Raw genomic sequence first — 21,784 nt, 5'->3', positions numbered from 1 at the left:
CTATTTCAAAGCAAACGTTCACTTGTGTGTCAACTTGTAGCGACCGAAGTCACAGGGCTAACGGTACAGATCCATTTGACTGACACGACTGAAGCGTGGTGTCGCGACGTCATACATCCATGGTTGATGCTCCACGCCCTTGACCGGCAACTGATTGGACGAACACGTGACGTGGCTGTGGCTTCTCGAGAATTTCAACAGTGTTATGGCGACTTGTTGAGAAGAGTTCACCGAAACGTGTTTCTGAAAACATTTTAAGCGAGAAATAGGCCATACAGTTGTTGAATCTGTCTTCATTTCAGATCGACAAAGGTTAGTTTGAAAGATTTTTCGTCTACTTCTACTGGATTGTCGCGTCGCGTTCAACGGATTAATTTGCATAAAGATGGGCATCGGCCAGCTTTTTTGCGCCTTCCTGCGCCACAACAGAAGTGTTGCACGGTCAAATGGATCTGTACCGTAAGACGGGGAGGAGCGAAGGTTCAGTGCATTTATTCTCTCGCAGCACCGGATTCTGCGTTCAAAGTCCGCTGACCAATGGGATTTTAGAATGTCCTTCAAGGTGTTGGAGTAAGCCACTTCCAGCCAGTTGAACCCTCCCCATGTGGAGGGTAACACCTAGGTGTGAACTTTAAAGGTGGTGACACACAGAGCCGATTATTGGTCGTCGGACCGTCTGGCGAGGTCTGTGACTCGAGTTTGTTCAGTGTGTCCCGTGCCGTCGTCTGTCGGAGGAGGAGCCGTCAGCCTTCATTTGGGTCGACCCGACATGTTGGAGACAGGGCAGTCGGGACTCACTCGGAAATGGCGAGCGGATGAGCCTCTCAAAATCTGACGAAAATCTTTTAAACTAACCTTTGTCGATCTGAAATGAAGACAGATTCAGCAACTGCATGGCCTATTTCTCGCTTAAAATGTTTTCAGAAACCCGTTTCGGTGAACTATTTTAGTACAATATGAGATCGTATTCTGAACAATCCGCCATGACAGTCTGGCTGTGAATTTCCGGAGAAAAAAAGAACCACGTGACGCGTTCGTCCAATCAGCTGCCGGTTTTCATTTTCTGGGAAACAATACAGAGCAGCTCCGCCTGCTGCTATGGAGACGTATTACGTTTCGCGCAGAGCATACATGCTCAAGTCGGTCTCTTTGGTATGTTCCGAGGCACTTTTTGGACCTGGGGGACCCGACTGATCAGTCCGACTGCCTTTTCTGCCGACGGTCGGCCGTCTGGTTGGTGTGTAACTACCTTTAGGCTGCAAAGTCTACATGCAGGCCCTTTCTTTGTCTCAGGCCCTTTGTTTCTGAGCACATGTTGGCCGAAAATACTCTGTTTGAAAAAGATAATGTTTAACCCACTTCTGGTTGATTCCAACAACATGTAGTGCAAACTCTGTTTACCAACTAAATGTGACCATGTACAAGTTAAAAAGGAAACCAGTGACTAGCTGAGAGTATTTAATAATCACCACACTCACTGATCTAGTTTCACCTTCACCCAGCCTTTTTTCACATTAAGCTGCTGAACAAACAAACATTAAACCCTTCCATTTATTGTTAAAATTTCAACCAAAGTGCAAAATATTAAACTGAGGGTACCATAATTCCATACTTTGCCATTGCACTGCTTTCGAGTTGCCACTGCTTACATATGTTGCTGACTAATTCACATAATTAGGGCCAGTGGAGAGGGCCCTATTGAAACTGAAGGAATTATTAGGGCGGGAGCGCCGACAGCGGTGAGAAACTGAAGGAATTATGATTATTTTTTTGCCGCGCAATGAATCGCCTTTTTGGGGACCTTATCCTGCTCAAAAACTCACCAAACTTTGCACACGCATCAGGCCTGGCTTTATATTTTAAGGGTTTCGAGAATAGGCGCACAAAAATGGCTCACTAGCACCCCCTACAAAATCTAAAAAATTGAGCCCCTGCAGTACGTTTAACGTAGACTAACGAAACATTGGAGACATATGTAGAATGTCAAGATGTACGAAAAACGTCATTGGAGCCATACCCTAAACCCAACAGGAAGTCCGCCATTTTGAATTGAAAGTTCGAAATTAGTGCGATTTTGGCCATTTCCACATCGTACTTTAACGAACTCCTCCTAGAGATTTCATCCGATCAACTTTAAATTTGGTCTGTCCCATCTTAATAATAAATTGAATCTTAAGACGTTAAAGATGAAAATTATTAAAAGAAAAACTTTTTGTCATGTGCGTTTCGCCATCGAAACAGGAAGTGGGTATGACTTGAGTGTACATTGTCTAATTGGCTCGGAACTTTTCCGGATTCGTAAGAGTCAAACCCTGAGGACATATAAAGGCCGATATTTACTCAAAGTCATAGTGCCCCCTAGAGAGCTCCGGGCGTCACATGACTTGACTGTTTACGCCGCCATTTTGGCAGGCAAGTAGTGGCAAAAATGAATGCCGCCTGCACGGATTTCAACCTGTCCGAGTTCACTGTGCACTTTAATTCAAAAGACATAGACAGCTATGAAGCAAAACTTGATCGATTAAACAGTAGTGATCCATATAATGCTCCCGGAGTTATTTTTACGACCTTTACAAGTGAAACGGAAAGCTTCCCCGACCTTCAATATCCAGATATTTACAACTATCTAATCAACTTTCATCGTCCTACTCTGGAGAGTCTTTGAAAGCATACAAAAGCCTGGAGGGATATAAATGCACGCAATCAGCTGGATTCGTGATGAATATTCAGCTTTGGAGTCTACCGGCTAAAAATTGCTTTGTCGTCACTGGAAGGGTAAGTTAAATTGTAACGTTAATGCAGTCAGTGTTATAACTTGTATAGCTAGCTAGCATTAGCTAGTCTGTAACTTTCGCCAGCGGTTAGCTACTAACGTTGGCTGACGTACATTAGCTATATCAGTGCACTTTTCATCACAAAAATGCCATTACATCTTTATTACAGGTAAGTCATTCCCAGAGACTGAATGATCCTCAGTTGAAGCCATGGGTGGTTGTCAGGAATGATGGGGTTGTGTTAGGAGCCCACTGTAATTGCACAGCTGGACTGGGTGAGTGCTGCTCCCATGTGTCAGCTGTGTTGTTCAGGTTATGGCAGCATAACCAGGAAAGCGAAGAACAGATAGCTGTAAAATCAAAGAAGTGCAAGTGGGCCACACCAAGTGAGGAATCTTTGAAAAGAGTAGAATATCAGCAAGGGAAGGACATCATTTTTTAACAACACACAACGAGGCAAAAAAGAGAGATCATCCAAAGGCCACTCTGCCATACCACCAGCTTTCCCACCTCTGACCCATACAGAGCAGGCCCAACTTTACAACAACCTCTCCAAAAGCTGTACACAAGAGGGACAGCCAGCAGTCCTCTCTGTTGTAACAGACTACGCAGCATCATATGTGCCAAAAGCTGTCCTGCTAGATCTATCAGAACCCCTCACAAATCTTTATGACAAGTAGACAAGGGAGGAAAAATCTAGCAGAGTTACAAGACTGAGCAGAAGCATTGTTTGAACACAAAACTGTGACAAAAGAACAGGTACATAATTTTATAAGAGTTACATTGTAATAATGAAGCTTAGAGATCATAGTCAAATATAAACAGAAACATGTACTGTATGTGTATGTTGTCAGACTAAAATGATACATTTGCACACTTAATAATGTAATTATGAAACCATTTCAATCATATTTTCAGAGTGATATCGTAGAGGAGACTCGAGCACAGTCTAAGTCCAAAACCTGGTTTGATCAGAGAAGTGGTAAAATAACAGCATCTACCTTCAGAGCAGCCACAAAGACAGATGTCAAAAAGCCCTCAGTGTCCCTGATAAGAAATATATGGTATCCAAAGTCTCATAACTTCACCACTGAGGCTACCAGAGTGTAGAAGATAAGTTTAGCAGTTGAGCTCATGTATCTCATGTATGAGTTCACTAATCCTTAAATTTAAACCATGAATTCCACTGTGCCTAATAACATTTATCATTTAATAGCATTTGGTCTCTGAGATTATTAATATTAATGCATACTAACTTGCATTAATCTGTAGAATTTACAGATTAGTTCTGTAAATTCTAATCTAAACTATCTTAACTGTTTGTATTTATTTTCCAGATGGGGAGGAAGCTTGAGGACATGGCAAGATACTATGAAACACAGCATCGCTTCTCACACTCAGATGTCCTGGTGGAAACTGCTGGATTCAGGATTTCACCCTCACATCCATTTATCGGAGCCTCACCTGATGGATATGTTTCCTGCAGCTGCTGTGGTTCAGGTGTAATAGAGATAAAGTGCCCATTTTGTGCCAAAGACCTCTCTGTAAATGAGGCAGTTAACTCTCTTGCAGACTTTTGCCTTGAAAAAGATGATCAAGCATTTTATTATCAAGTACAAATGCAGTTGTTTGTTACTGAAAAACCTTATTGTGATTGTATACTTTGGACTGAAAGGGAAAATACTTCACCTTTTTGTGGAACGTGTGACACCAGATGTGCCATTTTTTGAGAAAGAGTTGGCATGTGCTAGGGAATTTTTTTAAGAAATGTAAAATTCCAGAGCTAATTGCCAAGTATGTTTCTGCTCCAAAACCAGCAGCAATATTTCAAAATCATGGTCAATAGTGGTGCTACTGCCGTGAGCCAGAAGTAGGGAACATGTTGGTCTGTGTGTCAGGTTTTTGTTCAGTTCAAAAGTTTCGCCAAACTTGCCTTTGCATTAAAAAGAATTCCTAAACAGTGGATATGTCCTAGCTGCATTCATTTCCATTGGAAATGAAAGAAATTGAGCCTTGCGGGCAGATGGCAATTAAATATTTCATTGTATGGTGAGACTTGCATTGTATGGTAACACTGAGCACTAGCTAGTAAGTTACTTGGTTTCTCCATAAATGTTTCAAAACAATCAATAATGCAAAAGTCTTTTCAAAGTTACTGTTCCCTAAATGCATATGGAAGAGATTTTTTTAATGATTCACTTTCAGGCCATAGAATTAGACTTGGCACCAATCTGCAATACATTATGTCAATACAGTGTTTGAAAAGCTTTGAAACAGTGGTCGAATCAACGCCAAAATAATAAGCCAAAAATCAAAAGACAAATTCATTCTCATCTTAATTAAAGCCAGCGTGTATGGCTAAAATAGTATTAGGGTGGACTTTTCAGATTCAGTCCCTCCAGGATTACGCAGCCTTTTTTTGAGATTGTTGCGGCCTAAAATGCCTGATTTTGCGGGAGCTTTTGTAAAAGATTGCGATAAAAGTTGCGATGTCTTTTGTATGTTTGTTGCAATGAAGTTGCAGGAGACAGTGAAAGTTGCAAAAAAAGATGTGATTTTTTTTTGTATAGTTCTTTAAAAAATAAAAAGGAAACTTGTTTCGGGGAGAATAAAACTACTCTGGGCTGAGTTTTCCTGGTGGATTTAAGACAAAAATTATAATTTATTGAATGAATCAAATTTGAACATATGTGTCAGTGGCTTGTTGATCTTTACATTGTTAGTTAATTTCCTAACCTGGCCTGGGACACACATTCATACGGTTCGATAAAGTACTTATTGGACTTTAACTTATAATTGCACTTACAATAACAAGCGTAGCTGTCCTCAATTTAGGTCATCCTGTACGTCTCAAACAGGTTTTTCCTGCATCCATCGTATGTGATTGTGTGTGCGCGTCAGTAGCAGGGGTACTGAGCAGCCCCACCTGCTGCAGAGAGACGACAGGATGAAACAGCAGCCGCTGACTTTAGAGTGAATAAACGTTACAGCGTACATTGATGTTAAAATGTATACAGGTTGGCAGGGCGGTCTGAAATGTTTTGCTTTCACTGTATGTTTTGTTGGTAAATGTGAGATGTTCGAGTCTTGTCTTCATATCGGAAACAAGCTCTCACTCCCACTTGGTCAGAGTCACATTGTACTGACGTAAAGTCTGGCACGTGGGACTGCTAGGATTGGTTGAAGTCGTGGGAAACTCCAGTTATTGGTCAAATTTGCGGAAAAGTTGCGGTGATTGGTCAAAATTGTGAGTCACCAAAGTCACGGTGATTGGTTGAATTCGCGTAAAATGGCGCGATCGCAACATCGTGAAAATCCTGGAGGGACTGTAGATTTGAGATAGGGAGCTACAAAATGAAACATTGTCATTACTAGTGAATATGTTTGTAAACTAGTGAGGATATTAACCTTTTTATCATTGTTTTGTAGACTCATCTCATTCAGTGCCGTTCTATTCATTTTCTCTTTTAACAACATATTTTCAGTTCTCAGAGCTTGGCATTCCAACTCAAGAGATTGAATGCGTTTCTTACAATTTTCACTCTCGCATGGAGTTGCTGGATCATCATTTTCATCGGGAAAAAGGCAGAATATTTTCATTTTCAAGTTCTTTGTTGATGTTAAATTCCTTCACCTGGTCTGCAGCAGGACGCTTGTGGTTTTCTTGAGGACAGTCTGTTAGATCCATTACCGCTGCAGCTGATGGCTTTGGTGCTTTCTCTATTCTTTGAAGTTTGATCTAACCTCATTCTTCTTTTTCTCTTCTCCGGGGATGGAACATGATTGAATATTGAAGGAACATAGTCAGGTGACAGAGGGTTGTCACTCTTTTTACCTAAACCAAATACATAGAAATAACATGAACAAATTGTAAATGTCCCATAACACTTTAATGAGTATGTGGCTTCTTTTAGGTTAGCTAGCTAACGTTAGCCTTTGTAATCCACACAAAATCCTAACTAACGTAATAACTAACGGTTGTGGCTAGAAAGGGATACAGCTACGGCCGGAAAGTGCGCACAATTACCCTAAATCTCGCAAAAGCTAGGCTAATATAATAATATAATTTTAATATTTTGAACCAGGAAATTCGTGATAGTTCCTCTGGTGCATTTCAATCTAAACCACAATCTTTTTTCCTAAACTTCGTTTGGTGCCTTTCGTCGCCTTAGCTGTATCCCTACTAGCCTCAACCGTTAGAAACCGATTTAGCCTGTTTGCTAGCTAACGTTATATAAATAAGATATTTCTGTTACGTTACCTGATATGAAGTGGTCACAGCATAACCAAAATCCATTGTTTGCGGGCTCCCATCGCTCGGTTTGGTTCTGTCTGCTTCTAGCACGTTTTATGGTAGCTAACCATTTACTTCTTCTGTCGGGATCTTTAGGAATCCTATAAAATGCTCTGCCTTTATCTTTTTCCCGACGGTTCAGGCATCCTGGCGTCTAGTAACTAACTAGTAACTGACTCTGGCTCAGCTCCTACTCTGGCGCTCCACTCGGCTCTCCACTTGCCTGCCAAAATGGTGGTGTTTTGATATTGACTGGTGCATGCTGGGATTGCATGACGTCAACTCCCGGAGCTCTAGTGGCCACACGAAGTAGGTCTAAAAAGTCAAGGTGCTATACTTTAACGAACTCCTCCTAGAGATTTTTATCAGATCGACTTCAAATTCAGTCGGTGTCATCTAAAGACCTTAACAATGAAAAGTTATTAAAAGCAAAAGTTTACGTCCCAACGGTGTGGGCGTGGCATGGCGGCCATTTTGAGCATTTATTGATGAACGAAGAAGTTGTTGTAACTTTAGTGTACATTGTCCAATTTGGCCGAAATGTCTCACGATTGACAAGGGTCCCAGGCCTGAGGACATTTATAGGCCAAAATTGACTTTTGGTCATTGCGCCCCCCGCTGGCAACAGGAAATCAGTCTTATATGACAAACATCATCCGATTTACATGAAACTTATAATGTGTGGTCTACATGTGATACTGAGCCACCCCCTATACTTTAACCACGCCCACTTACTCAATCCACACCTCTTTCATAACATTTGAACCGTTTAAGGTAGAGTCTTGTGTGAGGTGTCATTGAACTCAGCAAAGAGTTCCTTCTTCATTGTTGATGGTTTGGCCCACCCCCTACTACTTAAACCACGCCCCCATTCATAACTGGTGACCCATTTAAGGTAGAGTCTTGTGTGAGGTATCATTGAACTCAGCAGTTTCTTTTTGATTGGTGATGGTTTGACCCGAAACCCCTATGCTTTGGCCACGCCCCCTTTTCACAGCTAATGAACTGTATGACGTAGAGTCTTGTGAGAGGTATCATTGAACTCATCAGGGAGTTCCCTTTTCATTGGTGACGATTTGCAGTATCTGAGTGCCGCGCAAATGCACGGTCGCAAGGAGCGGCGTCCGCCAGTAACCGCGCAGAGCTGTGAGGGCCCATCCAACACTGCTTGCAACTTTAATTAGGGCCTGAGCGCTGACAGCAGCGAAGGCCCTATTGAAACTGAAGGAATTATTCCTCCGGCAAATTAATCGCCTTTTTGAGGGGCTTAACATACTCAAAAACTCACGAAAATTGGAGGTTGCATCAATTCTGGTGAACATTTACGTATTTTAAGGGTTTTGGGAATAGGCGCACAAAAATGGCTAGCTAGCGCCCCCTACAAAATTAAAAAAAATTGAGCCCCTGCAGTACGTTTAACGTACACTCACGAAACTTGGTACACATATGTAGCATGTCAAGACGTACAAAAAAACATAATTGGAGCCATACCCTAAACCCAACAGGAAGTCTGCCATTTTGAATTGAAAGTTCCAAATTAGTGTGATTTCGGCCATTTCCACGTGTCGTACTTTAACGAACTCCTCCTAGAGATTTCATCCGATCAACTTCAAATTTGGTCAGTGCCATTGTAAGACATTAAAGATGAAAAGTTATCAAAAGAAAAACTTTTTCGTCATAGGGCATGGTCATGGCGGGGTGGCCATTTTGTGCGTTTCGCTATCGAAACAGGAAGTGGGTGTAACTTCAGTGTACATTGTCCAATTGGCTCGAAACTTTTCAGGATTCATAAGAGTCCAACCCTGACGACATCTACGTGCCGATATTGGCTCAAAGTCATAGCGCCCCCCTACTGGCAACAGGAAGTAGGCCTAAAAGTCAAGGTGCTAGACTTTAACGAACTCCTCCTAGAGATTTCATCCGATGGACTTCAAATTTGGTCTGTACCATCTCAACACCGTAAAGATGAAATGTTATTAAAAGAAAAACTTTTCATCAAACGGTGTGGCCATTTTGAGTGTTTAGCGATGAGCGAGAAAGTGGCTGTAACTACAGTGTACATTATCATATGTGCTTGAAATTTCCCACAATCAACAAGTCATGCCTGAGGACATACACTGACAACAGGAAATCAGCCTTTAGGATAACCCGTTTTGCAATGGTCATACCAAACATGAGGGCTTGTTGTAAAGCAGATGGAAGAGCCAAAGAACCGTTGGAACAGTCCAGTATCACTAAGAGAGAGTCAGGAACCAGTTGTCTATTATAAACAGCACTGTACAAACTGAAAATGTCAACCCACAACCTTGAGAGCTTAGAGCAGGACCAGAAAAAGATGCCCAAGAGTTCCATCAGCTAATTTGACAGCAGGAAAAATTTTGTTCAGTCTAGTCTTGGAATATGAACTACTTTAAACTGAATGAGCTGAAGTCGAGCATTAATAGAGCATGCTTTTTATCCTGTTTAACCCTTTCACCCATAGCTCATCAGATATTACTTCGCTGATGTCCTTGATCCACGCCTCTTTAATATGAAGAGAGGGGGTTGCCACAACGAAGAGGTTAACAAACCGAGAGATCAGATGTTTGGAGGTGGGAGGTCTGGTCATAACATCAAAGAAGTCATGTTGCATGGGGGGTCGCATCTAGGCAAGAAAAAGAATGCTTGACAAAATTCCTAATTTGTAGATAACGAAAAAAATTGATTAGAAGGGAGTTTGAACTTAGCCTGGAGCTGGGCAAAAGATGCAAAATGATTATCAATGTAGAGATCCCTGATAGTAGTAAAACCTTTATCTGACCAGTGCTTAAAGACAGTATCCATCAAACCAGGCTTGAAACAGGGGTTCTGACATATGGGGGCATGAATTGACTTTTCTGGGAGATTCAGAATTCCCTTAATTTGCTTTAAATTTTTAATCGAGTTGCAGAATAAGAAATTATTGTGTAGCGATTTAATCTTAAAATCAGGATTTGAGAATAGAATGGCTGACAAGGAGGCACCAGTAAGTGACACAGCACTATTAAGCTCAATCTCAGGCCATCTAGGGCCGGGTCCGCCCTCCTGTACACCCCTCAGCCGTGGGCTGATTGCAGAAAAACCCATGCTCTGGCGTTACAGGGCCAGTAGTAATGCAGAAAAACAGGCAGACCTAAACCACCCTCCACAGTGGGCTTCTGTAAGTGGGCCTTTGAAATACGGGGGGGGCTTGGAGGCCCAGACGAAGGGCATGATAATAGAGTCTAACGTCTTAAAAAAGGAAGTAGTGAGGAAGATAGGCACATTCTGAAATAAATAAGTAAATTTAGGGAGCATGACCATTTTAACAATGTTGACACGGCCAATCAATGAAAGGGGGAGAAGTTTCCATTTATCTATCATACACTTGAGCCTGTCAATCAGATCCATATAATTAAGTTTAAAGAGAAGTTTTGGATTTCTGGGGATGTTAATCCCCAGGTAAGAAAAAGTGGTCATGGGTGACTCTGAAGGGGCCCCATGCGCATCTCCAACACGTTAACTAATGCTTAAATTGCACCCTCATGAAAGTACTCAGTAAGCAAAATTCAGAACACACGCTTGGTGAAATATAACAGGTGGGAAGGTATAAATGGTGCAGCATATAAAACATCGAACTTAAGAAAATAAAAATAAAATACCATAGGAAAATGTGTGTATATATGAAAAAGTAAACGCTTAAATAAATACACATAACCGGGAGTATCAATCAATATTAATACAAACCGAAGGTAAAAAATAAAATTGTCCCGGTGCTAGATTTAAGCACCCGAGAAAGCAGTGTGTGAAACGCTATTTAAACACATAACGTTACATTATGCAGCATCAATGATCAGCTAAAAATAAAAGTTAGACCTAAACATTTATATAATATATAGGATTTAGGAGTCATTCGCTGGGGCTAAAGAGTTGGCAAACCGTTCAGCATCAGCTGGTGACACAAACATCTTCGATGTGTTGTTGTAGTCGACATGGAGCTTGGCTGGAAAACGCAGGGAACATTTAGCACCAGCTTCGGTTATCCGCTTCCTCACGCTTGTAAAGGCTTGCCGCTGTGCCGAGACCTCCGCCGTGTAGTCGGGGAAAATGGAGACTCTCACACCGTGGTAGTGCAGGGGTGCTTGTTGACGGCTGAGTCGTAGTATGTCGATCACGTCTCGGTCGTTGTGGACCTTGGCAATGATGATCCGCGGCCACTCATTAGGCTGAGGCTTCGGTCTCAGGCTACGGTGGGCCCGGTCTATTTTTTACGGGTCCGCTAAAGTTGTCTTGGCCGAGTAGCTCTGGGATCAGCTTTGAAACAAAATCAATAGGGCTGCCTTTCTCTTCCCCTTCTTTAATGCCCACAATCCTGACATTGAGTCTGCGGGAGCGGCCCTCCAAATCATTCACCTTAGCCCTGAGGAGACCGTTAGCCACCTGTAGCTCGTTGCACGTAGCTTCCAGAGCTGTTATGCGACTGTAGCTTAGCTGACATGACCTCATCAAAATCATCAAAGCGGCGCTCAGTTTCATGGTTTTTCTTCTGAAGCAATGATAGCGTTGCTTCAATTGCGTCGAGGCGGCCCTCCAAAGATTTCTTTAAGCCATCTACGAGAGAGGTGATTTTCAGAAGCTCAGCGCCGTGGTTAGCAATACCCGCTAATATAGCATCGCTGCTAGCAGTCGACGAACTCGTCTTGGATGTGTCCCTCTGACTATCGTCTTTCTAGGGCATGTTGACATAAACCCACTAACGACAGGCTACAACACAGTTTCAAGGGCAAGCCAGCGTAAAATAATGTTAAAGTGCAATGTTATGAAAATAAAGTTGAGGAGATGGCACGGAGCATTCCGAAAACACGTCTACTCCATCACTGCGCATGAGCGCCCCCCCTCCGTCCAATCTCTTTAATATTACCTTCTGTATAGGTGTTGGGGGCTCCTTCCACATTCTTGACCTTGTGGGACTCACCGATGAGGTTGGTGGTGGGAATGATGGTGCTGTAGACACACACAGTCCAGACGAGGGATTTAATACCTGAAATGGATATGTGTTGCAGATCTCTGTAATTCTATTATTCCTCAAAAAGAACATTATTTCTATGTTTATTCTATTCTATGCAATAGAATTCTAGAAAGAACTCCAATTGCCGATATTCAATTGTTACTAATCATAATAGTTTTAGATATACAAAATGGAAAACAGACATCCACAAAACATTTATGGATATCTGCAATTGCATTGTTTCTAGTCATATTTGTAGATATCTGAAATTACATTTGTATTTATCGAAATGCATTTTAGATATTAAAAATAACATTATGGATATCTTGAACAGTGTCGATCTGTGTGGTAGTTCAAATTTGGTCTACCGGCAGCAGTGAAACAAGGGACCACAGATATATTAAACTGTATAGCTAACTCTGGTACAGGGCTTGAACTGTGCATGGTCCCTGACAAATAAACTAATAAACTAAACTACAATGTAAGTTAATAGGGCAATTATCCAGCTTGTATTTACCTTCATAAAAGTGCGTGTTTTGCCACCGACAGGCTAAGATTAATATTCTAAGTGTCTGACAACATTATGGAAAGGATCCAAGGGCGGACTGGCCATCTGGCATACTTTCCCGGTGGGCTGACGTGGTTTTTGGGCCGACCGCTGACACTTTTTTTTAATTTTTTAATTTTTTTAATTTTTTTAATTTTTTATTTTTTTTGTCTGGCCCATGAACCGGCCCATAAAAGTGGTAGGCCTAGATCGGTGGCCCATTGTTTTCTGCCAGGCTAGAATAGTGATAGAGATCATGGCGAAGAAACGCAAAGGAGGTGCAGAGAAGCTGCGTGAGAAAAATAAACAGGCCCTTCAAGGCAGATGCTGCCAAATGTTTCAAATTGACAGACATGTTTTCGCCCAAGCCAGTCTCACGACAGTTCGTGAAATGATCACGTTATTTAATCTATTGATTCGTGTACATGGACATGTTTATTTCATTTTTTTTCGTGATGGTCAGCACGTTTTTTAAACTAATGGGAAGCATCTTTTGTGATCACAGCACGACTATGGTAGCGAGTAGTAGGAAATCTGTGTAGGGAGGTTGGTTGGGGTGGTGGATGGGTCAAACAACACAGGACTTTTACCCCGGAGACCGGGGATCGTGTCCCGCGTGTGGCGTTTCATTTCCCCGTTCTTCTTTTACTAAACCCAACCTCCGTATAGATGCTTCCCATTATGTGCTGACCACCACGAAAAAAAACAACATAAAATCAATAGATTAAAAATAACGTGACCATTTTACGAACTGCTGTGAGACCGTGTTGTTTCAGCAGTAGCAGGACCTTCATCAGCTCCCGTGGCTGATGAAAGTGGTGTCTGTGTCAGCGGCAGTGGTATGCACAGTGAGGAGGAGACTCAGGAGGAGAGGGACAGATGAGGGAGTGAGGGTAGAACCTGCGGTAAGCAGAACTCCCCTCAAAACTATTTGCCCCTTGATAAAACTGAGCCAAAACAAGTGGTGGACAAACTATTGATGATAACACTACAATAAAAGAAGTAGGCATGATATACTATATGATTGCATTAGTTTGGCTAAGTCTGCGGGTGTAGGCTAGGCTAGTTACTGTTGGGACCAGCAGTTTTGTTAAACCTGATTTTAACCAAAAGGCCTCAGAGCATCTGTCTCTGAAAGACAAAAGACCATGCGGTCTTTCAGACAAAGAGATTTTCGGCCTACATGGAAAATTCCAATCCATGTCTCCTCAGAAAAGAGGGTGAAGCCATTTTATGGCAACAACCAGCAAGTCACACGTAGGTGTTAATGCACAAAATGGCCACAGTCAGAGAACTCTGATCTCCCATTGGTTCCTGGGACCATAAAAACAACATGGAGCCAGGTCAGGGGACCTGATCTATAATTAGCCTGAGCACCCAAAAATCCCGGTCTTCTTTCTACAACAGCCGTTGCTGCAAGCGCTTGTGCAAAATACTTCCATTTCTGGACAAAGTGGATTTATTCCTCGGTGTTCTGAAGAACACTACTGGATCCTGTAAAACACGCACCTCATGTTTTCAAAACTGTAGAAGAGAAAACGTTTCTCTACTAGAAAATCGGATAACAGTGGACACCGCTTTTCTTTTCCTCTCATCAAGTCGACTAGCTTTCATCCTGTTGCTTTTGGGAGGGAAAGCTTTTCACTGTGGCCGCTGACGAGCGACACGGGCCGTTCTGTTTTAACGTTGAAAGCTATGGACAGACACGAACGGACTGAACACACAGTAAGAAGGCTTAAGATTTTCTGGGCAGAGGAATAGTGTGTTTTATTAATGTGTAAAGGCTAATGCTGGCACTTGTTTGCCATTAATGTGATTTGCGATTAATATGCTATTGCTTGATTTATTAATCTGATCGGACAGGCGAGTCCAATCTATTTTCTGTGAATACACTCTGATCACGGTGTAGTGTTGATATGTTGTGTTGAATATTACAGCTAGCTTGTTAGACTGTAATTGCTACCTGGTAACTCCCCTTTCACTGAGTTTTAGTTATTGTACTGAGTGAGATAATCAGGTTTTTCAAAGTGTGTTTCTTTCTCTAAGGGGCTTTCTTTCCTCTTTCACTAACCTCTCTCTCTCACACACACACACACACACACACGTACGGATATACACACGCCCAAGTGAATAGCTGGCCAAAAAGCTAGTCACGTGCATCGAATAGCTATACAGCTAGCACATAGCGAAGTAGTTTAGTGTGTGTCTACAACTGCGCTCCTCGTAGCGTCGTTTTGTCAGCAACACGTTGGGTGGAGAGCTAACTAGCTAACTGGCTAGCTTAGTCACGTGGAGCTGAAACGTAGCCCACCACCGCCCTCTTGAGGCTAAATAGCTTTTGTGCAGCTAACACATAGCTTAGCTTCAATTAGCTAACGGCTAATCTGGGCGTGACCGAGCAAACCCCTGGTTTCGTCACTTTTGGTCGTACTCATCGGTATTTTAAAGAGAACACCACCTAAATGAGACTGTTTCACAGTTTGATTATTGGTCCCTGACTTCCAGGGTGGTGCCCCGTTTTGGTTGTTTGTCATATTGGTGGAGTTATGAATACACATATTCATAACTTTATTAATATTGATAAAATCTTTGATAATTTGCCAATAATTGAATCTGTACCCTACGAATTCCCAACATTACCTAACCTACGAAAGCCATAACATCAGTGTTACAAAAGGTCGGAGCAGCTAGTTAACGAGAATCAGTTGACGTTTAAGCTAGTTCTTTTATGTCTTCCAGGCTAAGTAAAAGGTTTTTTTTAATATATGATGATGATCCGTTGTATATTGTGAAAACATTATTTTGATAATTACAGTAAGAATCCCGTATTTATGTGTAGCAGATCTGAATCTTGACTGATGATGTTCTCACCGCTTTATTATTAGGCTATATTAGCCTACCTTTTTTCATTTAACAAAGTACCCTACATCTTAATCCTAAGCAAAACACCACCTTAAGGTTCATCAAACCTTAAGCTTGTGCTTGTGCACTTGTGTCCTTAAAGTAGCCTAGATAGACGCTGCACATCATGTATTGGCAGACAACAACTCATGATAGGCCTCTTCAAATTAAAGCACAGGGCCTCTTCAGTCGTGAAATGATAAATCTATATATATATATACTGTATATTGCATCAGAAACAAGAATAGGCTATAACATAAATACCTTTTAGGGATAATTTAGAATCATCATCAACATACAGTGAATCAGCTTGCAGTAGCCTATTCTTGTTCAGTTCCTTATTTAATAGGTAGGTGCTCATTGACAGTATACAGAAATGAAATTGAGACATCTACACAGCTGTATTTGTTTATATTAATAAATGGCACTCTTTTGAAGTATTTAATGTGTCAACTCTCACTGATTCTTGCATTACATGGCGTTAGTAGTTTTAAGGAGTAGGAGTTGGTATACATATTCAGGGGAGCGCAAGGACGGGTGGTATTTGTTATTATGTGGTGGGCCGGTCTGGGCCAAAATGCCAGGGCTGATTCTTGGTCACAGTCCGTCCCTGAAAGGATCCCTTCAGAGATAGACCTTTAAAACCTCTGAGACCTTTCTGTTTAACTAGAAACAGCTCTGAAGTCGCTAGCGCTAAACCCAACAGAATTTAAAAAAGCAATACTTTTAGCGTGTATAGAGCCAACATATTTTCACATGTAAATCGGTAAACTATGTGTTTATTTCAATCAAAACAAGAGTTGTGATGGTGGGAAAAGTGGAAAGACAACCCAAAACGGCTTTTCATAGTTTTATTTTTGTTTCTGTCGACTTTGAATGACGTGTATTTTACGTTGCTAAAATTACTGTTTATTTACATGGAGTCTGGTGGGTTTAGCGAATGCAATTTCGCAAAAGGACCTTACTCTGTAAGAGAAAGGTCGACCTCCTTAAAAAATCCTTTCCATAATGTTGTCAGACACTTAGAATAATAATCTGAGCCCGTCAGTGGCAGAACGAACACTTTGTGAAGGTAAATATAAACTGGACAATTGCCCTATTAACTTACATTGTAGCTTGTTTCACCACTGCCTAAAAAACTGTAGCTACCCTTTAAAGATGAAAAGTTATTAAAAGCTTGAGTTTTCGTCAAACGTTGGCGCCATTTTGAGCATTTAGCAATGAAGGAGGAAGTTGTTTTAACTCAAGTGTATATATTGTCCAATTTGCCCGACATTTCTCATAATTGACAATGTTGAAAGGAAAAGATAAAGGAAAAACAAGAGATATGGTTCAAAGCAAAGTTACGGGTGTAAATGAGTTCATGAAAGAAATGAACAAGTGGTTGGCAAATGCAGACATTCCCAAATCTGCTGAAAATGTGACTAATGAGGATTGTGATGAGAGCAGAAATGGGGAGACTTGAGTCGCACTTAAGTCGCACAAACAGCTGACTTCAGACTTGACTCGGACTCGACCCAAAAAGACTTGCGATTCGACCCAAAAGACTTCAGACTTGACTCGGACTAACCATCGCAAAGTGTTGTACTAATGCTGGGAACAGGCAAATTGTATCTTATAGTTGCTGAGGCTAAGAAATCCATGGCGCACAGGGAGGCGGGACGCACGGATCCATCTCCCCAGGAACAAACGCTGTGTCAGGTGGGCAAACTCATGTGATGTGTAATTGATCCTGTGGATGATTTGTAGGCTATTAAGTGAACAAGGTGTACCCGGGTCCACCAAACACTGGGCCGTCTTGACTGTCTTAATTCTGCACATATTTCTGTTACTGTAGTCCTATTTACTATTTCATTATTTCATCCGTGCGTGGCACAGCGGATCCGTGCGCACTGTCACCTGCCGTGGAGACGCTGGCCTCACTAACCTCTCCTCCTCTGAGTCGGGTCTCCCTCGCGCTTGACTCAGTTTCACTGTAACGAGTGGAGGACAGAGGAGCCTCTTAAAGAAGAAGTTACAGGTCTGTGAGAGCCAGAAATCTTGCTTGTTTGTACCAAATACTTATTTTCCCGAGGAATTTGCAAATAAATTCGTTAAAAATCCTACAATGTGATTTTTCTGGATTTTTTTTTAAAATTACAGGCCTCTCTCATCTTTTTAAGTGGGAGAACTTGCACAATTGGTGGCTGACTAAATACTTTTTTGCCCCACTGTAATCACAGGTAAGTCGGAAAAGTCACGCCAGCTCAAGGTAGAATCTTCCACTGCATCACCATGCATTCAGGCTGAGGCAAAGAGAGTTGCACTTGAAGCTCACGCCGCATCTTTAAAGGAGAAGCTTTGGAGGAGCAAACAGAGGAGCTGAGGAGGAGAAAGGGAAAGCTGGAGCTCAATTATGGAAATGGCCGCTTCTGCTGCTAAAATAGCAGTATTATCAGTATTATCAGCTTTCAGTCACCAAGCTTGCTCAAACACACAATCAAATGAAATGGAAACTTATTTTGAAAAAAGGAACAAGGTTAAAGGACACTTCCACCACTCTCCAAACTCATGAAAAGGGAACAAGGTTAAAAGAAGCATTCACCACACTAAACCCACAATCGGACAAATATCAACCTACCCTTGTGGACATGCAACAACAACCATTAATGCAACAACATGCATATTGGAGTGCAACACAGAACAGCAGTCATGATATTCATCTTGAAACAGCAAAACATGAAAACCGTTAAGCAAACCTCTTTTCAGGTGCCTCAGTAGCTCACAGCCCATAATTAGAGGTTTACTCCTCGATACAGCGGCCGCGGGTTCGACTCCGACATGCGGCCCTTTGATGCATGTCATTCCCCCCCCCGAATATGATTCTAAAGCTTCCATACAAGCTATAGGAAAAATGGTCTGTTGCTACTATTTAACCACTTCCATCTGAACAATTCACAAAGTCAAATCAAGTTCAATGGCAAAGTAGTTCACCTGCAAAGAACACCAACATTTGTGTGTGTTGCACTCAAGGGAACTCACTGGAGCAGTGTCCACGATTGGAGAAGAAAACACATAGGGACAAGATAAACTTTTTAAAAGAAAAAGGAGTTAGCTTTGGCTGCCTCTGCATTGGGCGTAGGAGCAAGGATTGCGATAAGCGCCTGACTTGCAAATGTGTGCAGCCAATACCATCCCAGCGTCCTTCATATCAACCATCAGGTCACCACGACTGGTTTCTCTTTAAAGAGACCAGCTGCAAGCAATACAGATTAGGGGTGGAACGGTACATGTATTCGTATTGAACCGAAATGGTACGGGCGTCTCGGTTCGGTACATGAATTTACATGGGAATACACTGTATAAAAATAAATAAAACTCGCATGCAAATTAATTAATGTAATGTGGAACTACTACACGCGTTTCTTAGGGACACCTAATCTGTAGCCCCACCTTAGCTCTGAAGCTCCACCTACATGTCGAGTCGGTCCAGTGAGTCCACACGAAGCAAACTAGTCCCTTCCATATACAACCAAACACGGATGTACTGTAGCTGTATCCCTTCTTGCCTCGACCACAAATGGCTTCCAGGCCTATTTGCGTCACTGTTTGCTCTGCTGTTAGCTCCGCTTTTAGCTCCGCCGTTAGCTGTTAGCCCGTAATTCGCCAACAATTCGCCAACTGCTCTGTGTAACCGAAGCTGCTCATATGAGAGCAGCGCTTGTCTCCCATATCACACTACTAGCTGATTGTCTTATTTTGTTTACAAGTTCCAGATGGAGTCTGGAGATGTTGTGGGGTAGGCTACTTATTGTTTACTGTTTACATCTTATTTTATACACTTCAGGCTGTTGCAGCTAGCTCAGGGGAGAGACTGGATGACACTAGGTGGTACAGCCTGAGACATGCACAATAAAAAAAATTGCCATCTGCATTTTTGTTATGCTTTTCCCTCCATTGTACCGAACCGAACCGTGACTTCAGTGTACCGTTCCACCCCTAAAACAGATCATAAACAGCCCAAGGAAACAGTGGGTTACTCGCACTGTTTATTTTCGCCACGCTGTGGATATTCATGGACCCCAGAGGATGAATACTAATGTATTTTCAAACAGCCTGACCTTTTCTCTGGCACCAGTTTCAGAACAAAGTTTTCTTTGGGCATATGAGGACAATTTATAAAGGAGAGGGCTTTTGATTATTTCATAGATTTCCTACTTTCAATACTCTGACTTGAATAAATTTCTCTTTTTTCTTCTTGTGTGTCTATGAACAGGTCTGCCAGGGCAGCGTGCCACAGGGAGCACTATGGGTAATGTCCAAAGGGTGAATGTGGTTCTTAGGGAGCGTGGAGACAGACTGACTCGTGCTGAGGACAAGACTGTGGAGCTGATGCACAAAACCCAGCAGTTTGCAGACACCGCTCACAAGGTGACACAAACATATGTGTCACAAGTTTTTTAACAAGATAAATAACTGATTATATACGTGATAAAAAATTATTGAATATGTTTGTGATTTTTCAACATACATATTTGATGTTGTTTTATTTCCCTGCAGCTGGCCCTGAAGTTTTCAAAATAGTCAGTTGGAGGATGAATGGAATTCTTCAGGATGTCAAACATAAATCCTGTAACATGGACACTAACACTGTCTGATGCAGTATGCGCCCAGCAGATACAGCTAACTCCTCATGAATGTATGTAGCACAGTTGGTAGAGTGGGCGCCCATATGTAGAGGTTTACTCCTCGACGCAGCGGGCCCAGGTTCGACCTGCGGCCCTTTCCTGCATGTCATTCCCCCTCTCTCCCCTTTCATTTCTTGAGCTGTCCTGTCAATAAAGGCCTAAAATGCCCAAAAAATAATCTTAAAGAAAAATAACAGTGCAACACAGAGACCTAAATAAATAATCTGTCTTTGTATTTTTTTGCTCTTTCCCAGAGTCTCAGGATCATCTGCAATGTGTTTAGTTTAAATGTTTTGCCTGTTGTCAAATGAATCTCCTGTCCATTATAAGAAAAAAGAAAGCTGGTAGTAGATTTAAGCTGCAGTTATTTAACATTGTATTTATTTGTATACTTAGTTTTAAACACCCCTGCCATGTATTTTGAAGCCACTGCAACATTACATTGTTTGAACTTAATGTTTAATTTGATGTTATGCACCACTTGTTGCCATCATTCTGTATGTGTCACTACTTAGTGTGTGTGTGTGTTTGTTTCTGTGTGTGTGTGTTTCTGTGTTTTTTGTGTGTCTGTGCTGAATGTAGTGCAGTGTCATGTTCTCAAAATTGTGTTATCTATATTTATATCAATGTCTCCTGACCACCTGGCACTGCATTACTGTGTCTTCCGGTCTGTGTATGTCATGTTTTTTTAACTTAATGTGTGTATGTTAGAGGTCTTGTCTTGAGAGAGGTGAGTGAAGGTGGATCAGGTGGTTTGGGCAAGTTGGAGTATTTTTTTTCTTGTAGGTAGTTTCATAGTGAGCAATGCGAATGAAGCTGGTCTGTGTAAAAGTCAGGGTGACAGAAGGTTAAATGTTGACTTTAGTTGAAACCCTTTGCATTCTTTCAGTAATTTGGTGTAATACTGTCAAACAGTGGGTGGAGATTTGTTCGTATAAGGATAATCCAATTTGGTTTAGATTACATAATGTCTGTAAACAAATTAATAAAAACACACTTGATCTATTTTACAGTTACGTAACTTTACGTAATACGTGAATCAAGGGAATTCCTTTTAAGCAAGCTTTTCTTTTTTTATTTTGGCTACAGTCTAATGGGTGTGTGTGTGTGTGTGATGTAAATGTTTCTGATGTATTAACTAAGTCTCAATGTTTCCACCCCTGTCTTTGAACCGATTAAATAAGCCTGTTGAGCTCTGTGCTTTGTTTTGAAAAAATCATCCAGAATATAAACTGTTTAGCTTTGATGGCACTCCTACAGCAACAAAGACCCACTTCAGCGACATAGCATTTCACGTTTATCAAAGTGAATGATGAGAGCAACCGTTTTTGAAATTGGTCCATTATTAAGGAAGACTGCTGCAGTTGGCAACAAAATAAGCTGAAATGTATCATTAAAAGGCAAATGCGCACCTTTAATTTCCACACATTAAAAGTTATTGTTTTGCAACTGGCATGTTTAGACTGGAAAAAAGGGTCTGAAAACATTATGGAAGGACCCTACTTTTTGTTATAGTGATACTTATTGTTTAACATGAAACTGCCCCAAAATCACTCACTCACCAGACTCAATTCAATTTTATTAGCAGTAGCAAGG

The 21,784-nt window shown here is 41.6% G+C and overlaps 1 protein-coding gene across 1 annotated transcript in view; it reads left to right on the top strand.

Moving 5' to 3' along the window:
• The window catches only part of stxbp6l (syntaxin binding protein 6 (amisyn), like), a 64,710-nt gene extending 43,340 nt beyond the window's left edge, over positions 1-21,370 (top strand). The window contains exons 5-7 of the mRNA XM_078275319.1: positions 1,047-1,052; positions 19,801-19,931; positions 20,061-21,370. Of these exons, the coding sequence (XP_078131445.1) occupies positions 1,047-1,052; positions 19,801-19,931; positions 20,061-20,084 (161 nt within the window). The 3' untranslated portion in view covers positions 20,085-21,370. The remainder of the gene's footprint in view (positions 1-1,046; positions 1,053-19,800; positions 19,932-20,060) is intronic.
• Positions 21,371-21,784: the final 414 nt, after the last annotated feature.

The sequence above is a fragment of the Sander vitreus genome, chromosome 18 (assembly GCF_031162955.1).
Source record: "Sander vitreus isolate 19-12246 chromosome 18, sanVit1, whole genome shotgun sequence".
In the NCBI taxonomy this organism is placed as follows: domain Eukaryota; kingdom Metazoa; phylum Chordata; class Actinopteri; order Perciformes; family Percidae; genus Sander; species Sander vitreus.
Note: the sequence above shows the minus strand (reverse complement) of the source record. Positions and strands in the feature narration are given on the sequence as shown.